Consider the following 19,657-nt stretch of genomic DNA (forward strand, 5'->3'; position numbering starts at 1 on the left):
TAAGTGATGACTGCATCACTTAAAAAGTGCTTTTAGGTCAGAGCTATTAACAAGGAGAGGCTTTGTAATGGAGAGCTAATTGTCGGTCTTCCTTATCAACGTGAGTAGAATGTGGAAACCATTAGGACTGGCTTACAACGGGCAGATAGCCCCACAGAAACAGCTGTCTGTAAGCTAGGAAATAGAATGGTATTATCACTTATACTATGTTAAAAGGAGAAAAGAATATTCTTTGTTCTCCACAGCAGCAGGGAAAGGAAAAAGAGAAACTAGATCTTCAGAGCACCTTGATTTCTAACACGGATTTCAGCAACCTCCACTGCTAAATGCTAGTCCATGTGCCACTTTCTCCTTGCAAATACATTTTTCTGGTCACCTGTTTATGGCAAGCCTGATCTCGGGAAGCTAGAAAAGTTCAGGTCTCCTCTAGAACGAGCCCTTGCTCACTTACAAGGTTCCCACTGAGCCCAGAAAGGCTGACAATGTCCTCACATTGCCTTTCACAACTTGCTGAGATAAAGAATTCGCTAAATCTGAAAATGAGCCAGGCATGGACTAACCAAAGTGTCTTAAAGCTCTGCTACCCCTTTTTTTATGGTTCAGAACCAACAAAACTCAACAGAGTTTGACTCAACAGAGCCAAGACTCATTTACATTTGTGTGACTCTGCAAAAAGAAGTCAGCTATAGTAGGGAGAAAAGGAAGAAGGCAAGAAAAGGGTACTTAAGATGAGTTTACATCCAAGAGAAGCACACATGTTTATAATCCATCTAGAATAATGTGAAGCACCTGTCCAGCATGTATGCTCAGACCCTCCATTCATTAGCACAAGCTGAAAACATGAATTACAAATTCTACACCAGCATCCTTTGCTTCCTCCATGACAGTGGGAGGTAGCAAGGTGAGTCCAACACTTCTCCATGACATAAGAAAGGCAGGTACAATACTGATGAGAATCAAACTGTGTGCCAAAAACAGCTATTAGGGTATTTGCTGTCCTCATCATTTTAAATCATACAAAGTTCTTCCTAGTTGATGCAGATATGTTTCTTTCTTCAAATTAAAACCAAAAAACTGATAGGCATGGTGGTTCACACTTGTAACTCCAGCACTTTGGGAGGCTAAGGTGGGAGGATTGCTTGAAGCCAGGAATTTGAGATCAGCATGGGCAACGTAGCAAAACTCCATCTTTACAAAATTTTTTTAAAAAAATTAACTGGGCCTGGTGCCATACATCTGTAGTCCTAGCTACTTGGGAGGTTGAGGCAGGAGGGTTGCTTGAATTCAGGAGTTCGAGTTTGCAGTGAGCTATGATTGTGCCCCTGCACTCCAGCCTGAGCAACAGAGTGAGACTCTGTCTCTAAAAAGAAAACAAAATAACAAAAAAAAACTTGCATATCTTGCAGAAGTCGCTCCAGGGTTCATAACACAGAACTAAAGCACTAAAATAGATCAATGCGGCATAAAGGCAATTAAAATAAAACCACATGAGGAATGGGAAGCTGTTATGGATGGTTCTCTCCAAGTATAAACACTGATGAATGTGCTCACACCCTGCATGAAAAATCAGTAGGTCCCCACATCAAGACGAGGAGGAATATGTCATTATCTGGACTGAATGAAGTGTCTGGACCAGGCAGGCAAAATGAAGCAAAGGGCCAGGCAGAGGGTCAGCCAGGGAGGAGAGGTGGTGGGACACATACACAGACAAATGGGAAAAAAAGCTGTTAGAGTCTTTCTGGAAAGTACACCTGGCAAGAGAAAGCAATTAGGCTGAGGTTGGCTCTGAAAAATCATGAAGCAGGTAAGCAAAATGGCTGGGTTATGGCTAGGGTAATCACTGGGATTGTTCCCAAAGGGGCACTGAGTAATGCCAATAAGAGGTTTGCTGCCAATGGCTGCCGTTTGACAAAATAGCTCCAGGATTCCCTTGACAGTTTTATCTCATCTGGACAAGTACTGTTGCAAGTGACCTGGAAGGAAGAAAGAGACAATCCTGGATTGGGGCAGGATGGGAGTGGAGGTTCTTTAGTCCTTTAGAACAGAAATACTCCAAGTCAAATTCATGTTGGAAGTGGGGGTAGGACAGGCAGCATGCCTCTTCCAGGGTGGCCAAGAACTTTTCATGGAAATCTACTGAGAACTGAAACCTCTGTATCTTTAGCATCCTTCGGCATAGAATATTGGTCAGAGTCCTGACCACCACCATCCTCCACCCCTTATCTAATACACATTAGGGGGTGCAGGGTTTTAGTCGAGTAGAGGGCACAGGATTTAAGTCTATACTAACTGAGGTCAATAATCGTTGGGTTTCTGAGTATACTCTTTAAGACCAACCCTCTCGGTGAGTAAGATATTAGAAGTCCTACTGCCAAAGCTGAGATTCCATTTTGGCACAGATTCTTTCGAATACTGCATTTTCTAAGAATCTAGGAGATGAAGGCAGTGGCTTTCTGGGACGTGTGATATAAAGCTGGAGAAGCAGTTTCATCCCACAAACATTTATAAGGCACTGAGCTAAGAGATACAAAGATGAGTAATTTATCTAGATGAGCTCCTTGAGGCTAGGGTCTGATAACAGAACCTGCAAACAACTGCCAACGTGGTTTATGAGCTTCACAACAGGATTATGTAAGGAGAATGCTGAGGGCACAAAGGACAGGAATATCATTTTTACCTAGGAAATAGAGGAAGGACTTCAGGACACCTCAGCACAGTCTTCAAGGATAAGTAGGATAAGGAATTGAGAAAGGCTGCATGTTATAAGACACACACTGGGCAATTTTGATGAAGACAGCAGCTTAGAACATGTCCCCCTAACATTTTAGTGCTTAATATGCAGGGGAGCTATTGGGCTACTTATTCAAACATCTCCAGACCTGTGGTTTTGATCTTGGCTTTGGCATGTGGAAGGAAGAGAAGCCATGACAAGTATGCTATATTTCATCTTATGAGATGGCCTAAGACATAAGAATGGTGAGGATTAGGGAATACCTTCAGTAAAACCCTAGCCAACCAACATCATAGTCACATCTTCTATAGAAAAAGTCCCCCTGTCCAACAAAAACAAATTCAAAAATAGGAAGCTACCCTTGTTCCAAATGCATTTAAATCAACACAAAGATACAGGAAGCATAAAAAAGTAAGTAATGTGACACCCTCAAAAGAACACAATAATTCTTCACCAATAAATTCTAACCAAAAAGAAATCCTTGAAATGTCAGATAAAAATTCAAAATATTGATTTTAAAGATAATCAATGAGATGCAAGACAAATCTGAAAATGAATATAAGGAAATCAGAAAATCAATTCATGATATGAATGAAAAATTTACCAAGGAGGTAGACATCTTTAAAAAATTCAGGAACTGAAAAATTCATTGAAGGAATTACAAAATATATTCAAAAGCTTCAGTAATAGACTAGACTAAGAAGAAGGAATCTCAGAACTTGAAGGCAGGTCTTTTGAAACAATACAGTCAGGCAAAATATATGGAAAAAAGAATGAACAAAGCCTTTGAGATATTTGGGACTATATAAAGCAATCAAACTTACAAATTATCAGTATTCCTGAGGGAAAAGAAAGACCAAAGATCTCTTTAAGGAAATAATTGATGAAAATTTCCCAAGTCTGGCAAGAAATTGGGACAGATCCTCCAGATACAGGAGGCCCAACAATTTCCAGAAAAATACATTGCAAAGAGGACTTCACTGCAGCATATTATAATTAGACTGTCTAAAGTAAAAGTGAGCCAGGTGCGGTAGCTCATGCCTGTAATCCCAGCACTTTGGGAAGCTGAGGCAGGGGAATCACTTGAGTCAAGGAGTTTGAGACCAGCCTGGGCAACATGATGAAACCCAATCTCTACCAAAACAAACAAACGAACAATACAGAAAATTAGCTGAGTGTGGTGACACATGCCTGTAGTCCTAGCTACCGGGAGGCTGAGGTGAGAGGATTGCTTGAATCTGGGAGGCAGAGGTTGCAGTGAGCTGAGATCGCTCCACTGTACTCCAGGCTGGGTGACAGAGCATGACCCTGTCTCAAAAAAATAAAAATAAATAAATAAATAAAATAAAAGAGAAAGAATTTTAAAATCAGCAAGAGAAAAGCATCTAGTCACCTATAAAGAAAACCCCATCAGACTAACAGTGGATTTCTCAGCAGAAAGCTCTTAGACAGAAGAGAATTGAATGACATTTTCAAAGTGCTGAATCACAAAGAAAAGAAAATGTTGACGAAGATTTTTATATCCAGCAAGAATAAGCTTCATAAATGAATGAGAAATAAATTTTTCCCAGACAAGCAAATGCTGAGAGAATTTATCATCCCTAGTCTGGCCCTACTAGCAATGCTCAAAGGAGTCTTAAACATGGAAATAAAAGGCTGATATTCACCATTATGAAAACACAAAAGTATAAAACTCACAGGTCTTATAAAGCAATCAAACAAAGGATTAAGAGAAGAGAAAGGAATGAATGGCAACAAGAGAGAATTCCATCAAACCACAAAGACAGAGAAAAAGAAAAAAACAAAGAATCTAGAAAATGACAACATGACAGGAACAAAACCTCACATACCAATATTAATCTTGAATGTAAATGCATTAAATGCTCCACTTAAAATATATCGATTGTCATAAAGGATTTAAAAAAGATCCAACTAGGCCGGGTGCAGAGGCTCACACCTGTAATCCCAGCACTTTGGGAGGCTGAGGTGGGTGGATCACAAGGTCAGGAGTTTGAGACCAGCCTGGCCAATATGGTGAAACTCCATCTCTACTAAAAATACAAAAATTGGCCAGCCGTGGTGGCACGTGCCTGTAGTCTCAGCTACTTGGGAGGCTGAGGCAGGAGAATCACTTGAACCCTGGAGGTGGAGGTTGCAGGAATTGAGATTATACCACTGTATTCCAGCCTGGGTGACACAGTGAGACTCCATCTCAAAAAAAAAAAAAAAAAAAAAAAAAAAAAAGATCCAACTATACACTGCTTATAAGAAACTCACTTTACTTGTAGAGACATGTGTAGACTGAAAGTACAGAGGTTGGAAAAGATATTCCATACAAATGGAAATCAAAAGTGAGCAGGAATCACTATACTTATATCAGATAAAACAGACTTTAAATCAAAAACAGTAAAGACAAAGTCATTATATAATGATAAAGGGATCAACTCAACAAGAGACTATAACAATTTTCATATATATGTACCCAACACTGGAGAACCTAGATTCATAAAACAAATATTACAAGACCTAAAGAAAGAGCTAAACACCAATACAATAATAGTAGGGGACTTCAACATCCCACTCACAGCATTAGAGAGGTTGTCGGGACAGAAAATCAACAAAGACACATTGGACTTAAGTTGGACTTTAAGCCAAATGGACCTAACAGACATGTACAGAATATTCTACTCAACAACTGCAGAATATTCTAATTGTTCTTGATCGGTAGCCTCCAAGTCTTATGTTATTACTTGGTTGAAAAATCAGTGGATAGTCATGATGGAATCAGTGACTACCAGTGGCAACTGTACTTGGTCATATTTTTCACCAAATCCATCACTATTAGGGAACATCCTGAGTTGGCTTTTGCTTATGAAACAAAAAGGACATGGGGAGGATGATTCTAATCTAAGACGTAGCCTGAGCTATCGATGGCTTCTTCAGTGTAGGGATACCACAGTAGCCCACTAATTCATAGATTTATTCAACCCTGCATAGATGCATGTAAGAAGACCTTGAAGTTTAAGAAAAGGGAAAAGAGAAGCAAAGATAGCAAGGGTGCAGTCTCCTCATGGAGAAAGATAAGGACCCTTAAAACCCACCCCCAAATCAAAAGCAAGACTAAGGGTAGCAAGGTGGAAAGATTTTCACATGACTAGCCACTAATAAAGTCAGGAAATATTCCATAACACATATTCCCTGGACCTTCCTCCCTCCATGACACTGAATATCAATGGACTCTGCATTAATTCCTACCCTTGTTGCTCACCACATCAACAATGAGAGTGAGCATTTGATCAGTGACAGAGCCTTGGGCATAAATAAGCAGTGTCTCTTGACCTCCTTAATTACATCTAAAATGTTTTATCATCAATATCTCCCTTAGAATGCTCTATGCATAACTGAATCCAGTCACCAGTCACTTAAATCATTCAAAAGTCATTAGAGCAATCAATGGCAAAAGGAAAGATAACACAACATAGGTCTCTCAAGGATTCAGTTTCAACACAGGCTCTTCAAGGGTTCTTCTGATTTAAGCTACCACTACTAACACACACAACTGACCAAAAACAATATTAGTAATTATGAGAATGGGACTACACTGAACATGAAATAAACAAATCAAAAGGAAAAAAATAGGAAAAAGCATAGCAAAGGTATTCAAGATTATGAATGATCCCTTAGCCCTTTCCAAAACAAACAATTTTTAAAATCTGCAAATAATCACCTCCAGGTGATTATGTAACAGAAATGAAAACTAAATCTGAATTTAAAATCAGAAAAATGCAAGACATACTTTATAAACTTGGCTTCTTACCCATATATTAGATGTAAGCATAATGGAAGAAAAAATAACATATCCAAATTCTCCTCAATGAGCAAATATTTACAGTGCCTGGATTTTTTTTTTTTTTTTTTTTTTTTTAGCAGATGCTCAAATAGAAGGATGCCATGTTACACATAATGATTTAACAGAGTAAATGCTCTCTTGGTTTAAAGTGTCTCTAAGAGGAATCAAAGGATTAAAGAAGGACTGATTTACAACACAGGCAGAAAAGCCCATTACTATATGTCTCCTCTTTATATCATTTCCCTAATGATAACCTGGAATAGTAAATCAGACTAGTATTGATTCAGTCTCTTTTCTGCTCTAATTACGGCTTCTTCTTGTATCTTAGAAGAGGCTTTGAGAGGTTCCCCACTATTGTGAATCACAAACTGAAACCTCCTTATATGTATAAAAGTCTCTAATACATTTACATTTGCTACCACATCACAATGTTTTCCATTTTGTGTACCTTCATTCTCCTCCTTCAAATTTGTTTTTAAAAAAACAGCTTTGAGGCCGGGCACAGTGGCTCACGCCTGTAATCCCAGCACTTTGGGAGGCCGAGGCGGGCGGATCACGATGTCAGGAGATCGAGACCATCCTGGCTTACACAGTGAAACCCCGTCTCCACTAAAAATACAAAAAATTAGCCGGGCCTGGTGGCGGGCACCTGTAGTCCCAGCTTCTCAGGAGGCTGAGGCAGGGGAATGGCGTGAACCTGGGAGGCGGAGCTTGCAGTGAGCCAAGATCATGCCATTGCACTCCAGCCTGGGAGACAGAGCGAGACTCCATCTCAAAAACAAACAAACAAACAAACAAAAAAACTTTGCAAGGCTCATATCTGCTGTGTCTCATTCATGTCGTTCAATTCTCTGTACAAGAATGCTTGATGATCTCATTGTGCATCTGAACATAATAATGTCCATTCTTTTGAATAGTAAGATGATATATCTTTGTACATTAGGATAATCTTCATCATTAGGGAAAATACTCTGAGTTGAATTTCTAATAATGGTAAAAATATGTAAAGAAATGTACATATGCATATATTCATCCATAGTCTCTCATCTGGCACCCCTCCCACCAATTTTGTCAACAGCTCCTGTAGGTGCACAAGATAGGTAGCTGGCTCTGGGGTAAAGCAAAAGATCACTGAATAAAATAAAGCCAAATAAGTAAAAGGAGAACCAAAAATATGTCCTTGGAGACATTGAAACCATATTCTCTCCAACTCTTCTGGCCACACACATACACATGAACACTAGACAAAGAAGGTCATTATATAATGATAAAGGGATCAGTTAAGCAAGAGACTATAACAATTCTAAATATATGTATGTGCCCAACTATTAAACATTCCCAGCCAGTGGAGCAGAAGCCTCTTCTGTTGCTCCTCACACTGAAGACCGACCTTTTATCACAAACCCGGAACCACAGAAAACCTCACCGCTGGGTTAAACAACACTTTGGATGGTTTAAAAGAAAACGTTGTTTCTAAAAGAAACAACCTTTAGAGCAGAGTTTATCAAACTCTTTTACAAACAGTCACTAAGAAAAGGTTAAGATTCTGTTTTTCACGTGTTTTAAGTTAGCATTCAAATTTTTTCATCACAATTTTAATTGTGAAGGCTGTAATTCTGGAATACTGGAATTATTAAAATTTTTAATTAAAACATATCACTCTTGAAATTTATCTCATGAATATGACAGCAATTTGAAAAACACCTTCATCCATCAAAAAAGGTGAACAAACTCTTCTTTAACAGTAAAAAATGCTGTATTGTTATTTTTCTCCTTGAACTTATTATATTTCCATTCCATTTTCCCCAAATAATTTTCTCCAATATATTTTAATGCTAGAAAGCCTTTTATTACTCTCCATACTGTGCTTCTCTCTTAAGAAAAAGTATGTATAAAGTAATTTTTAAAATATTTCCTGTAACCATAAGGCTTTAAAATGTTCAATTATAAGTAATCATTACTAATGCACAAAATTGGTCCAAAGAACATTAATAATTATTTATCAAATGTCAATATGGTTAGCATAGAAAATATACTTTTATTAAAAATACATTGCTAAAGAAATGGAGTTTGTTTATATCTCCCCCAGCTAGTTCATATGCCTATGGAGAAGTATTTTCTATTGCTATACAATAAGGTAGAATTTAGCACAAATTACATATCAATTCTTTACCTTTATAGTTGTAAGCAGTAAGAAACCTTGTTTACAGAAATAATAAGGGAATGAAGGAGACATCATCAAAAAAAATCTTTTCGTCTTTCATCTTATAGTTCCTTCAACATTGCTGAAAGCCAAGAAGTTAAAACTACCTAACTTGAAAAATGATGTGTTTCCTGGTCCTTATAATCACTTCCTTTACCTGTATGGACACTAGTATGTTCATAGTTCTTTGTGGGTGGGACAAGATCTCTGTACCCCAGGGCGACACACTACTGTAAGACACAGGTGGGTAACAGGTGTGGTTTTCTCTGTCAAGCAAGAGCAGAGTGACCGTAAAAGGTGAGGTGGAAAAGGAGACGTAGCAACGTCAGTTTTGAAGCAAATCAGTTTTAAGAAAGGAAACTTATAGAAGTTGGGAGCCAGGAAATTGCCTTCTTTAAACTATCCATGCCTTCACAGCTCATAGAAAGTCCTCGCATCCTCCTATGCGCTGGACACTCCAGCTGTACCACCTCTCAACTAGACAAACATGTTGTTGCCAAACATTCTGTTCATGTATAAGCTTTGTACACACAAAAATGTACTTAGTTTAACACACGGATTCCCTTACAATATGTAAACCTACAGGTTTATGCAGCTACTACAGGAAAAGTAATGAATTTTTTAAAAAGATAGAAATATAAATTTTGTTCAATCTACTTAAAAAGAGAGAAAATATCTAATCACAGTATCCTGAGAACACAGAAACCATACTCAGCAAAGGGTTATAGTCCAATATATTTTATAATCTCAAAGAAAACCCTGGAAACAGCCCAAATGTTATTAAACAACAGGAAAACTGCTAAATGAATTATGCTACAGCCATATAATGGAAGTATATGTAACATTTTAATTTGAAGAACATATACTGGCATTAGAAAACATTCTATATGGTATTGAGTAAAAAAAACCAAGCAGGCAACAAAGTCGTGAATAAAATTTTATATTAATTTATAAAAATATATGTGTATAGAAAAAGACATTTAAGAAAATCTATTAAACTGTTTTCAGTGATCATCCTTAGGTGATAAAGTTATGAACAATTTTCTTTTTTATTCTATTGTTCTTTCCAATTTTTCTACAGAGGGCAGGCATTTCTCTTCCAGTGAGGGTTGGGGGAAGGTATAGGGGGAGGTGAAGAAGGTGGGGAAATAGGGTCCCTATCTCTGGGCTGCTGTATCTGGCTGTGGACTTCACAACCAGTAAGATGATGTCCATCCAGGGTTGCCAATCAGAGCTTAAATCCACACTACCTGGTGTAGGGGTGCATCCCCATCAGAGGGAGTGCAATTTTCTTTCTACTCCTTCACATAAGTTTTGATCATGTCTCTCCTTGACCAATTTGATCCTTTTACCATGGACTTCCATGGCTGGTTCCTTTAGGTCACTGATTTCATTCCCTCCACAGACAGGTGGCGTGAATGCAATTAGGTTCACATCATGCTAACCTCATGAAATATCCCAGCTCATGGGTGCAAGAAAGCCTTTAGTCAGCAAGTAAAATGCTATGCTATGGTTTGAATGTGTCCCCACCAAAAGTAAGTGTTGGAAACGTAATCCCCAATGCAACAGTATTGGGACATCAGGCTTAATGAGAGGTAATCTGGCCATGAGGGCTCTGCCCCATGAATGGATGAATGCGGTTATGACAGGAGTGGGGCTTTGTTAGAAAAGGGTGCATTCAGTCCCCTTCTTTCTTCTCTGTTCCACCCTCTTTTTGTCCTTCTACCTTTGGGATGATGCAGCAAGAAGGCCCCCGCTAGATGTGGCCCCTTGATCTTGGACTTCTCAGCCTCCAGAACCATGAACCAATAAATTTCTGTTCATTATAAATCACCCAGTCTGTAGTATTCCATTATAGCAGCACAAAACAAACTAAGACACACTGTAAATCAATGTGGTTATCTGGGCCTTCAATGGGCAATATTGACTTCTGTGATATTACACAATGTCCATCTCCTACCTCAGTACATGTGGAGGGATCTTGACAATAGTATCCAAACCACCCAGAGTTTCTGCAAAAGAAAAATTACAAAGTTAAAAATAAATATTTAAACACTGAGAATATACACTGTACATGAATTTCTCTGTTAGTTTCTCTTTTCCCCAGGAATTCCTCTAATTATAAACTAGTCAATTCTCAATTATCTGCATGCAAGTCTTTCATATTTTAAAATCCTTTTCCCTTGAGAGCCCCAAAGATTTCCCTGGACCTTGCAAACTACTGGGGAGGGGAAAGTTAAAAATTAGGGCACATTTCCCCATACAGATAAAGAACAAATAGTTAAATTCCTAATCTGAACCACTGAATCTAGTTACAACTGACTAAGATACTATATTCTTGCAATAAAAATAGAGAAAGAAAAGCTGTGTCCTTGAAAATACTGTTTCAATATCCTTACACAATAATTCATACTTGTGAAAGACTTTCAAATTCACAAAGCACTTACACAACATCTCATTATTCTCACACACATTTGTGACATGTTATATTAAAAATTTTTTTTTAAATTACAGGATAGTTAGGATATCAATTGGAAGGCTCACATCCAAATCTCGTTAATCCAACCTGGATGTTCAATACTTTACCACTGTTTGTGGATTTTTCACACTATTGCTGCCTCCAATTTTAGAGATAATGAAAAGCTCACCAGTCTCTTCCCCAAAAAACTGTACTATTTCAATCCTTCCAACTTGTCTCCAGTCTTGTAGCTCAAATTGTGTTAACCCCTTTCTTCACTCCTTAGAGTCAGCAAGCCCTGTCTATCTGAATTATTTTCACTGGAGAAGGAGAAACGTCTCTTCCCACCTTGCTCAGAGATCAGAGAGAATAACAAACATGAAATATATATATCAGAGACTCAAGGCTAAGAACAGGCCTGATAGGATCTGGGCTTGATGTGGCCAGTGGAGCAAAAGAGTGGATTTCAGAAAGACAATTAATCAGCAGAACAGAAAGATGAGTTCAGCAGGGTTCTTGGTATCGTGAAGACAAGGCCAATGGAGGAAAATGAAGGACTGAAGTCAATGCCTAAGATAAGACAGGATGACAAGAAAGGGAAGCCCTGAGATGCAGGTACAGGAAGCAGCTCAAAGGCCACACAGGCCAGCGCACCCTACCACTTAGCACAGCAGGGACTGGCACTCAGGACAAGCCGATGCTGCTGCCCAAGGAGAGGCAGTGACAGTGAACAACCAGATCTGCATGGTTTTCCCACAGGACAGAGGGATATATAGTCAACTAAGGCTGGGTAACAGTGCCCAGCTCTATAAGGCTAAGAGCAAGCTAGAAGAAAAGGAAAAGAGAAAAGGCAGTCACGCAGCAGCCACTGTGAAACTACACCTCTAAGTGCAGTGAGACTCCCAGGCACATGGGATAAGTGTGGAACCCAAGGCAAAGAGCATCCAAGGTCAAGGTCAAGGAGAAAATGGCCTGCAGCTTTGCAGTAAGCACCCATGACAGAATGGTAGCTGGGGAGAGGGCACCATGGAAGCATCAAGAACGAAAGCAAAGTTAACCAGGTTCCAGTCCAGCTCCGCTCCAGCTTGTGACGCTGTGGGATCGGGACAGGTCACTTATCCTCTGTAAGTTTTAGTTCCCTCATCTTTAGAAAGAAGACAATGACACCTTCCTTCTGGATGCTTGTGAGGAACTGATAGGATCATGATCATAAAGGGCCTGACACAGTTCTTAGTTGCCAGTGCCAATTCCTGTCTCCCTTCTTTGATTCTCTCCCTAAATACTGGACCAGGTCCTAGGCTAGGGACCCAGTGGTGAGAACAGACATGATACGTGAATTCATGGAGTGCACGTTCTTATTTCAAAGCATGATAAATGCCAGGAAGGAAAAGACAGGGAATCAGGCAAAAGTAGAAAAGGAGGTCCTACTTTGGACTGCGACGTCAGGGCTTCCTGCTGGGGGTAATGAGACCACAAATGATTTACTTAAAGTAGATAAGGAGGGGTCACTCCAAGTGGAGTGAATAATAAGTTTGAAATGCATGGAGAATCCCAACATCTTCCCTGACTCTGTCCTGCCACTTCAGTCCAAGCTGCCACCTTCTATCACCTGGATGACGGTACCAGCCTCTGTCCTGAGCTTTCAGCTTTTGGGCATGCCCCTGAAGCTGCAGTCTCTGCTTAACACAGTAGCCTGAGAGACCCTGTCAGGACCCAAATGAGAGCATTTCCTCCACCCCAAATGACTCCCCATCTCATCCTTAGAGAGCCCAAAAAGGACTTTCATGATCCGGTCCTCACTTCCTACTTCTCTCCCCTTGCTCCAGCCCCCTGACTCCTTGCTCTTTCCTGAAGCCATCAGATAGACGTTTTCCCAACTAGGAGCCTCCCTTTTAGTAAAGTTTTCCATGAATACCCTATTTAAATGGCAATTCCCCCTTTACTCCAAGCACCTCCTATCTTCTTCACCATTTTATATTTTCCCTTTCTTAGCTCTTATCACTCTCTTTGCTGTCATGTGTATTTTATTTACTTATCTTGATTATTGGCTGTCATCTCTCCAAGAGTCTGTAAACTCTTGGATCTTTTTGCCTGTTTTGCTCACCATGTTATCCCTAATACTTGGAACAGTACCAGGCATGCAGTAGGTACTCACTAAATATTTGCTGAATTAATGAAGTAAGAGGGAGCACAGTGTAGCTGAGTAACTGAAAGATCAGTGTGGCTGAAATTCAGAGAGCAAGGACCCCTCTCTGTCATGAGGGTTTCAGTGGGGAATGACCCTTCTCTCCCATAAGGGTCTCAGAGGGGGATGACCCCTCTCTCTCATGAGGGTCTCCATGTGGGATGCTCCTCTCTTTCATGAGGGTGGTATAGGACAAGGCTGTGGGGCAGGTAGGAGCCAGGCCATGTAGGGCTGGACAGAACACACTAGGGACTTTCGTTTTTATCCTAATGGGATGCTATTCAGTGTTTTAACATGGCATGTCATGAAAAGACTGGGGTTTTCCAAGGTGACACTAATTGGGAAAAAGAACTTGAGCAGACAAGGAAGGAGCAGTGAGGAGGCTGTTGCAGAAGTCCAGATCAAAAGAGAAGGCAGCTTATTCTGGAGAGCTGGCAACAGAGGTAGAAAGAAGTGGACAGCCTTAACATATACTTAGGAGGTAAAAATGAGTAGAGCTTGGGTGAAGGACTAGGTAAAAGGGCAAATTACAGAAATGTATCAAGGATGACTCTAGATTTCAGGTTAATGCAACTGGACAGGTGATGACATCAACTGATCATTTAGAAACACCAGAGGTGAGTGAGGTTTGGCAGTGAGGTAGAGGTGGGGAAGAGCACATGGTCACTTTGAGCCTTGTTGAGCTGAGTGCCTGTGAGCCATTCAAGTGGAGATGTTCAGTAGGTAGCTATGTTGCGGGGTGTGGGTTTCAGAGCACTGGTGTCGATTAGTGATATAAACGTGGGCATCACATTCACAGAAACACAGCTGAAGCCATGGGTATGTGTGTGTTCAACTCCAGAAGAGCTGGGAGTAAGAGATAAGGGCTCAAAGTTATCCCTTGAGAAACTCAAATATTTACAGCTGGGGAGAGAATCTGGAGCTGTCAAAGGAGACAGAGTGACTCAAGAACCACGATGGATGTGGTCATAGAAGTCAAGGTAAAGCAGATGCCCAGGTGTGTCTAGTATCACCAGGAGGACCTGTGAGATGGGAGTGAGAATGGTCTGCCAGCTGGATGGCTGTATGTTACTGTTCCTCAGTAACTGTGAGTTGGTGGGATAATGGAGGTGAAAGGCATATGACAGCAACATGAAGACGGAGTAGAAGGTGAGAACACAGATACAATTTCTACACTTTTTAGGGAGTTTGGTTGTGAAGTAATAACCTGTGGTTGGAAGAAAAAGCAAGTGGGTAGATAGAGAGAAGGCTGCTGGTTGGATAGATGTTCCCTCTTCTCCTACTTGGCCTTCGTGCCTCTAGTTTCTTTCCTCGCTACTCCATTTTCCACATCTAGTCTGCATAAGACCCCTGATAGACATAAAATACTAAAAGTAGGACTTGGTTGCTTCCAGCTTTCCTGTTCTGCAATTCTATTTCATCCCATCACAGCCTGGCTCACAAGCCCCCAGGACTGCCGGTTCCTGAAGTTCTTTCTGCCTTTCCCCAAGCCAACCCTCTATCCAATTCATTCCTTTCTACTCCCTGGCCAGGCCATTCCTCACCAACAAAAACAACCAACCAGGTAACACTAAATAAAGAGAAAATACATACGCCTTGTTAGTTATTCTACAGCCATTAACACTGATTTTCAGAGAAGTGTCATGACAAAGTAGACAAAGTAGAAGAAGATGCTAAAGTTAAAAAACACATGACAACATGCCATATGTGGTATGACCTTTTGCAAAGGGAAAGACTCCAAAATGTCAACAGTGTTATCTCTGGATAGGGAGACTGCAGATTATTTTAATTTTTTCTTTATGTGGTTCCATTATTTGCAACATTCTAAAGTGAACATATATAACTCTTATAAATAGAAAAAGATGAATATTATTTAAAACTCAAGCAAGCAGTTAAAGTATTGATTTAACTTATTGAACGTCTGCCTTCCACTATAGGTACAGAAGCAACCAAAGAAGCATAAACGGCAGTCCCTGTACTAAAGAGCTCACTACACTGTTGACACGTATTGTTTTGATTGACCAGTATCCGTTCCCCTGGCTTCTGAAGAAGCATCCTAATTATACTTCCAGGAAACCATTTTCCCCAGCTCTGAATTTCAGTGGGACTTGTACCCTAGGCCTAAAGCAGTTATTCCCTTCCATTCTTTGACTAGAGGACTGGTTCAAGGATACTCACATGAACCATCAGGACAAAGAGAACAAGGGAAACCAAGGATCGAGCAGGAGTGACTGGAAAAGTCTAGCTCTCTTGATATGATCTAAATATGGTGACGATCATCTATCTCAAAATGGTCTCAGTGAGGAATGACACCTCTCTCCCTTGAGGGTCTCAGAGTGGGATGATCCCTCTCTCCCATGGGGGTCTCAGTCTCAGTGAGGGATGACCCCTCTCTCTCATGAGTGTCTCAGTGGGGAATGACCCCCTCTCTCCTGAGGGTCTAAGTAAGGGACAATCCCTCTCCCATGAGGGTCTCAGAGGGAGATGACCCCTCTCTCCCATGAGGGTCTAAGTAAGGGACGATCCCTCTCCCATGAGGGTCCCAGAGGGGGATGCTTCCTCTCTCCCATGAGGGTCTAAGTGAGGATGACCCCTCTCTCACATGATGGTCTAAGTAGGGGATGGCCCCTTGCTCCTATGAAGGTCTAAGTGGGGGATGACCCCTCTCTCCACAAGGGTCTCAGTGGAGAATGACCCCTCTCTCTCATGAGGGTCTAAGTGAGAGATGACCCCTTTAATGATGGTCTAAGTGGGGGATGAGCCCTGTTTTCCTGGGATGGTCTAAGTTTATTGTTGCCTCTTTTCATGAGATGGTCTAAGTGTGTTGATTCATGAGCCCAAAACCGTGGAGACCCATGCAGAGCATGTCAGTCAACCCACAAAGAGCAGGACAAGATCCCTGAAACAGTGTCTAATTCCTAAGTCACAGCTATTCTTGCAAGGGGTATTTTAGTTAAAGGAGTAAATAAATCCTGTTTCGTGTAAGTCAGCTTAAACTAGTTTTTTTAATCTCTTGCACCCAACATATTTGCCAATTATACTGCCCATAAGAGCCTACCTGTGCACACAATCAACTATTATCCAAAATAGTAGGTACCCTAAGAGAGTCATGAAGGCAAGGATCTGAACCCAGACAAGCAACTGATCCTACTGAGGAGCTCAGGGAATGTTTCCTAAACAAGTCGGACCTTGCAGATTCTGAAAAGGGAATCCCAACAGAAGGACTAGCATGAGCAAAGGCAAAGAGAGAAGTGTGCCACACAGCATGTTCAACAAAGTGCTGCAGTTGACTGCCACTAGATCGTTGAATCTTGGTTGGGGAGTGACAAGAACAGAGGCTGGGGCTAGATTCTGAAGAGCATTCTGAGGAATTTACACATTAATCTAGAAATAAATTATGGGGGTTGAAGAGTGACAGGTGTTTTGTAATCTAAACAGTGATGGGCAGTGGAAATGGACTGGAGTGGGAAAGACAACAGGAAAACCTATCTCTATGCCTTTGTTCATGTCTCCAGCATGCTCTTCCAACAAATTCCTTATAGGGGACATTTTATTCATCCATATATCCCACTGCTCAGTACCAGGGAGGTCTTAATAAATGTTTGCTAAATAAAGAAGCAAAGGAAAGAAGGAACTCATAGCTTCCCCATTGTTCAAGTGAAATCTGCTTCAAAAGCCCCACCAGCTCACACCAATTCTCCCCCAATCCATGGGCCCCACATTTATCCTCCCTTCTTTGACTTGTTTTCCTGGTTTGCTCAATCCAACTGCATAATGAATGCCCTGCACTATTATTTAACTATTTCATGCACTTCCGTCTTGTCTTGCTAATTACAGAACAATCACTGGGAAAGGAAGCACATCCACTCAGGCTGGTTTTTTTCAGACTTGACTCGAATAATCTACCTGCCTCAATGCTCAGCCTCCCCAATGGCTTTAAAGGACCTAAACTCAGCAACGTTGTGGTTTAACTTAATAAGACGTTGATGTCAGTATTCAAACTTATTAAAATACTAGATTAATCTCCTCCTCCCTGGTTATCTAACTCTGCCTAATATGCAGCAAAATAATAACGAATACTAGGAATGGCATATTTAAAGCACAATTGGGCCCTGCTTTATCATGTTACCCAGCCATCTGTGACCCTTCATTAGAGGCATTTTGGAATCTAGCTTTGAACCACTCTGCTGAATGACAATGGCAACGCAAAAATAGTACTGTGGCTTTAAGAGCCTTGATGCTCTCTCAGATTTCTGGTCCATTTTTCTCTAACAGTAAGCTAAAATGGTCAAGTGCTGGTTCTACCTACAAGACAAACTTCCTAGACAATATTCTAGACAATTTTGTGACGATAGGCACAGGTTTAAAAAAAAAAAGATGCTGCTATAATTGTACACACACCCAAACATGTGAATTAAGACCATCTACATATTAAGAGTCACCTAAACCACTCTCAAAATTTTACATTTAGTGGAAAGCCTGCTAAAGGCTCTTCTCTATCTCAGGCTGCATCAACGCACACACAGTGTCATGACAGACAGTGATGGTTCTTGGTTGCAAGGTAAAGGGAGTCAATTTCATTTTTCAATTGAGTGGCAACTGAGACATCACATCAGGCTCCGGCAAGGCAAAGCGAGGAGCCCGCAGAGCTAGCTGCGCTGGCTTCTTCTTGGCCTTTCCTTTCTAAAAAGCAGCACCATCACCCGAAGTATGCTTCTGATCTATTTGCATTACCATTCTGACCATTTTGATTGCCCAAACCCAGCCTAATTGAAATGTCTTTCCGTTTTTTTCCGCTGCTGAGTTCTGCAACCTGAGTCTGAAGAGAAACACAAATTTGCTCCCTGGAACTTATTTCAATGCTAGCACAGCTCACAAACCTAAAATCCCACCTGTCTGACCGGCAGACCACAACAGAATTGCAGAGGTAACATGATCCCCGCCCGCATGTTATTTTTCAAGTGCAATAACCATGAAAGCTAACACTTAGCAAGCTGACCTCTATCAGGAAAATCAAACTAAACAAGCCTTTCCTTCCTGGTTCCACTCGCCAAGGATTCGACATCAGGGTTGTTGGTTTAACTTCCCTCTTCCCCAGAGGCGCTTCGCTATCAGGCCCCAGGTTTCGCACCGGCTCCGGGTCCTGCCTAACTCGGCGATGGGGAAGCATCGTCCCCAGCGCCGGGACCGGGAGAAGGGGGCCACCAGGAGGGGAAGACAGCGGTCCCCGGGGAAGGTTTTGGAGAGTGAAAGAGACCGGAGAGGCGGCGGCTGATGTCCACGCCCGAGCCAAGACTCTCAAATCCCACATCAATTTCCCGAGGCGACTCTCGCAATCGCGCGAAGGGCACCCATGACCGACGCTCCGCGAAAGCCCCACGCGCGGAGGCACGGGTTCAGCCCCGGCCGCGCGGCCCTCCCTCCGCGGCAAGCAGGTACCGGGCGCTTACCCAGGGCCCAGGTGCAGCTCTCCTTGATGGCTTTGTACTTGCTCCCGGACGCCTCCTTCTGCAGCTTCCTCAGGATCTCTTCCATCTTGACCTTCCAGGCGCCGGGCCGCCGCCCACAGGGAGAGAAGCGCGGGAGAGCCGGGCCGTGGACGCCGCCGCTGCCTGGCCCTGGGCGCCTAGGCGGCCGCCGCGCGCGCCCCCATGCCGCCCCGGCACGGCTGCTGATGAATCACGCCCGCTCCATGCCGCGGGCCACGTCAGCCCCGCGCCCCGCCCGCCGCCCCGCCCGCCTGGGTCAGGTGCGCTCCGCTCGGCGGCGGCTGCGGGCTGGGACTGGAGAGCGAGGCTGGAGGCCGCTGACCTGACCGCCGAGGCAGGCCCCGCGGGCGCAGTGCTTCGCGGAAAGGTGGGGACGGATGTCCGGAGCTGGCGCGCCAGCCGCCGGGAGGGAGCGCCTGCTCGGCAGCGGGCGGCGGGAAGCAGGCGGGGAGGGGCCTCCCCGCGGTCCTCGCACCCCCTGCGCCGACGGTGGCCGCGGGCGGAGTCGGAGCAGCTCAGCCCTGACACCCGGACCCCCAGCGTGGTGCAGGCGCCGCGCCCGCTGCATCCCGTCGTCTGCTAACCAGAAAATTCTTGCGTTCAGTCACGAACAGCTTTTTTGGGCCACTCCCTGTGCAGCGTTGCATACACTGTGCCCCTGCCTGCAGAGAACCTCCAGTCAAGCTTTCAACACGCGGCGGGGCGGTGGGCTGAGGTGGGGCTGGGGTAGAACTTGATACG

General features: G+C 42.5%; 1 protein-coding gene across 1 annotated transcript in view; it reads right to left on the reverse strand.

The window, feature by feature from the left end:
• Nucleotides 1-19,150, reverse strand: part of ARFGEF3 (ARFGEF family member 3) — a 190,354-nt gene extending 171,204 nt beyond the window's left edge. Inside the window, exons 1-2 of the mRNA XM_050787319.1 lie at nt 18,878-19,150; nt 10,745-10,796 (exon numbers count right to left, since the gene is read on the reverse strand). Of these exons, the coding sequence (XP_050643276.1) occupies nt 10,745-10,796; nt 18,878-18,962 (137 nt within the window). The 5' untranslated portion in view covers nt 18,963-19,150. The remainder of the gene's footprint in view (nt 1-10,744; nt 10,797-18,877) is intronic.
• Nucleotides 19,151-19,657: the final 507 nt, after the last annotated feature.

The sequence above is a fragment of the Macaca thibetana genome, chromosome 4 (assembly GCF_024542745.1).
Source record: "Macaca thibetana thibetana isolate TM-01 chromosome 4, ASM2454274v1, whole genome shotgun sequence".
NCBI classification, from domain to species: Eukaryota; Metazoa; Chordata; class Mammalia; order Primates; family Cercopithecidae; genus Macaca; species Macaca thibetana.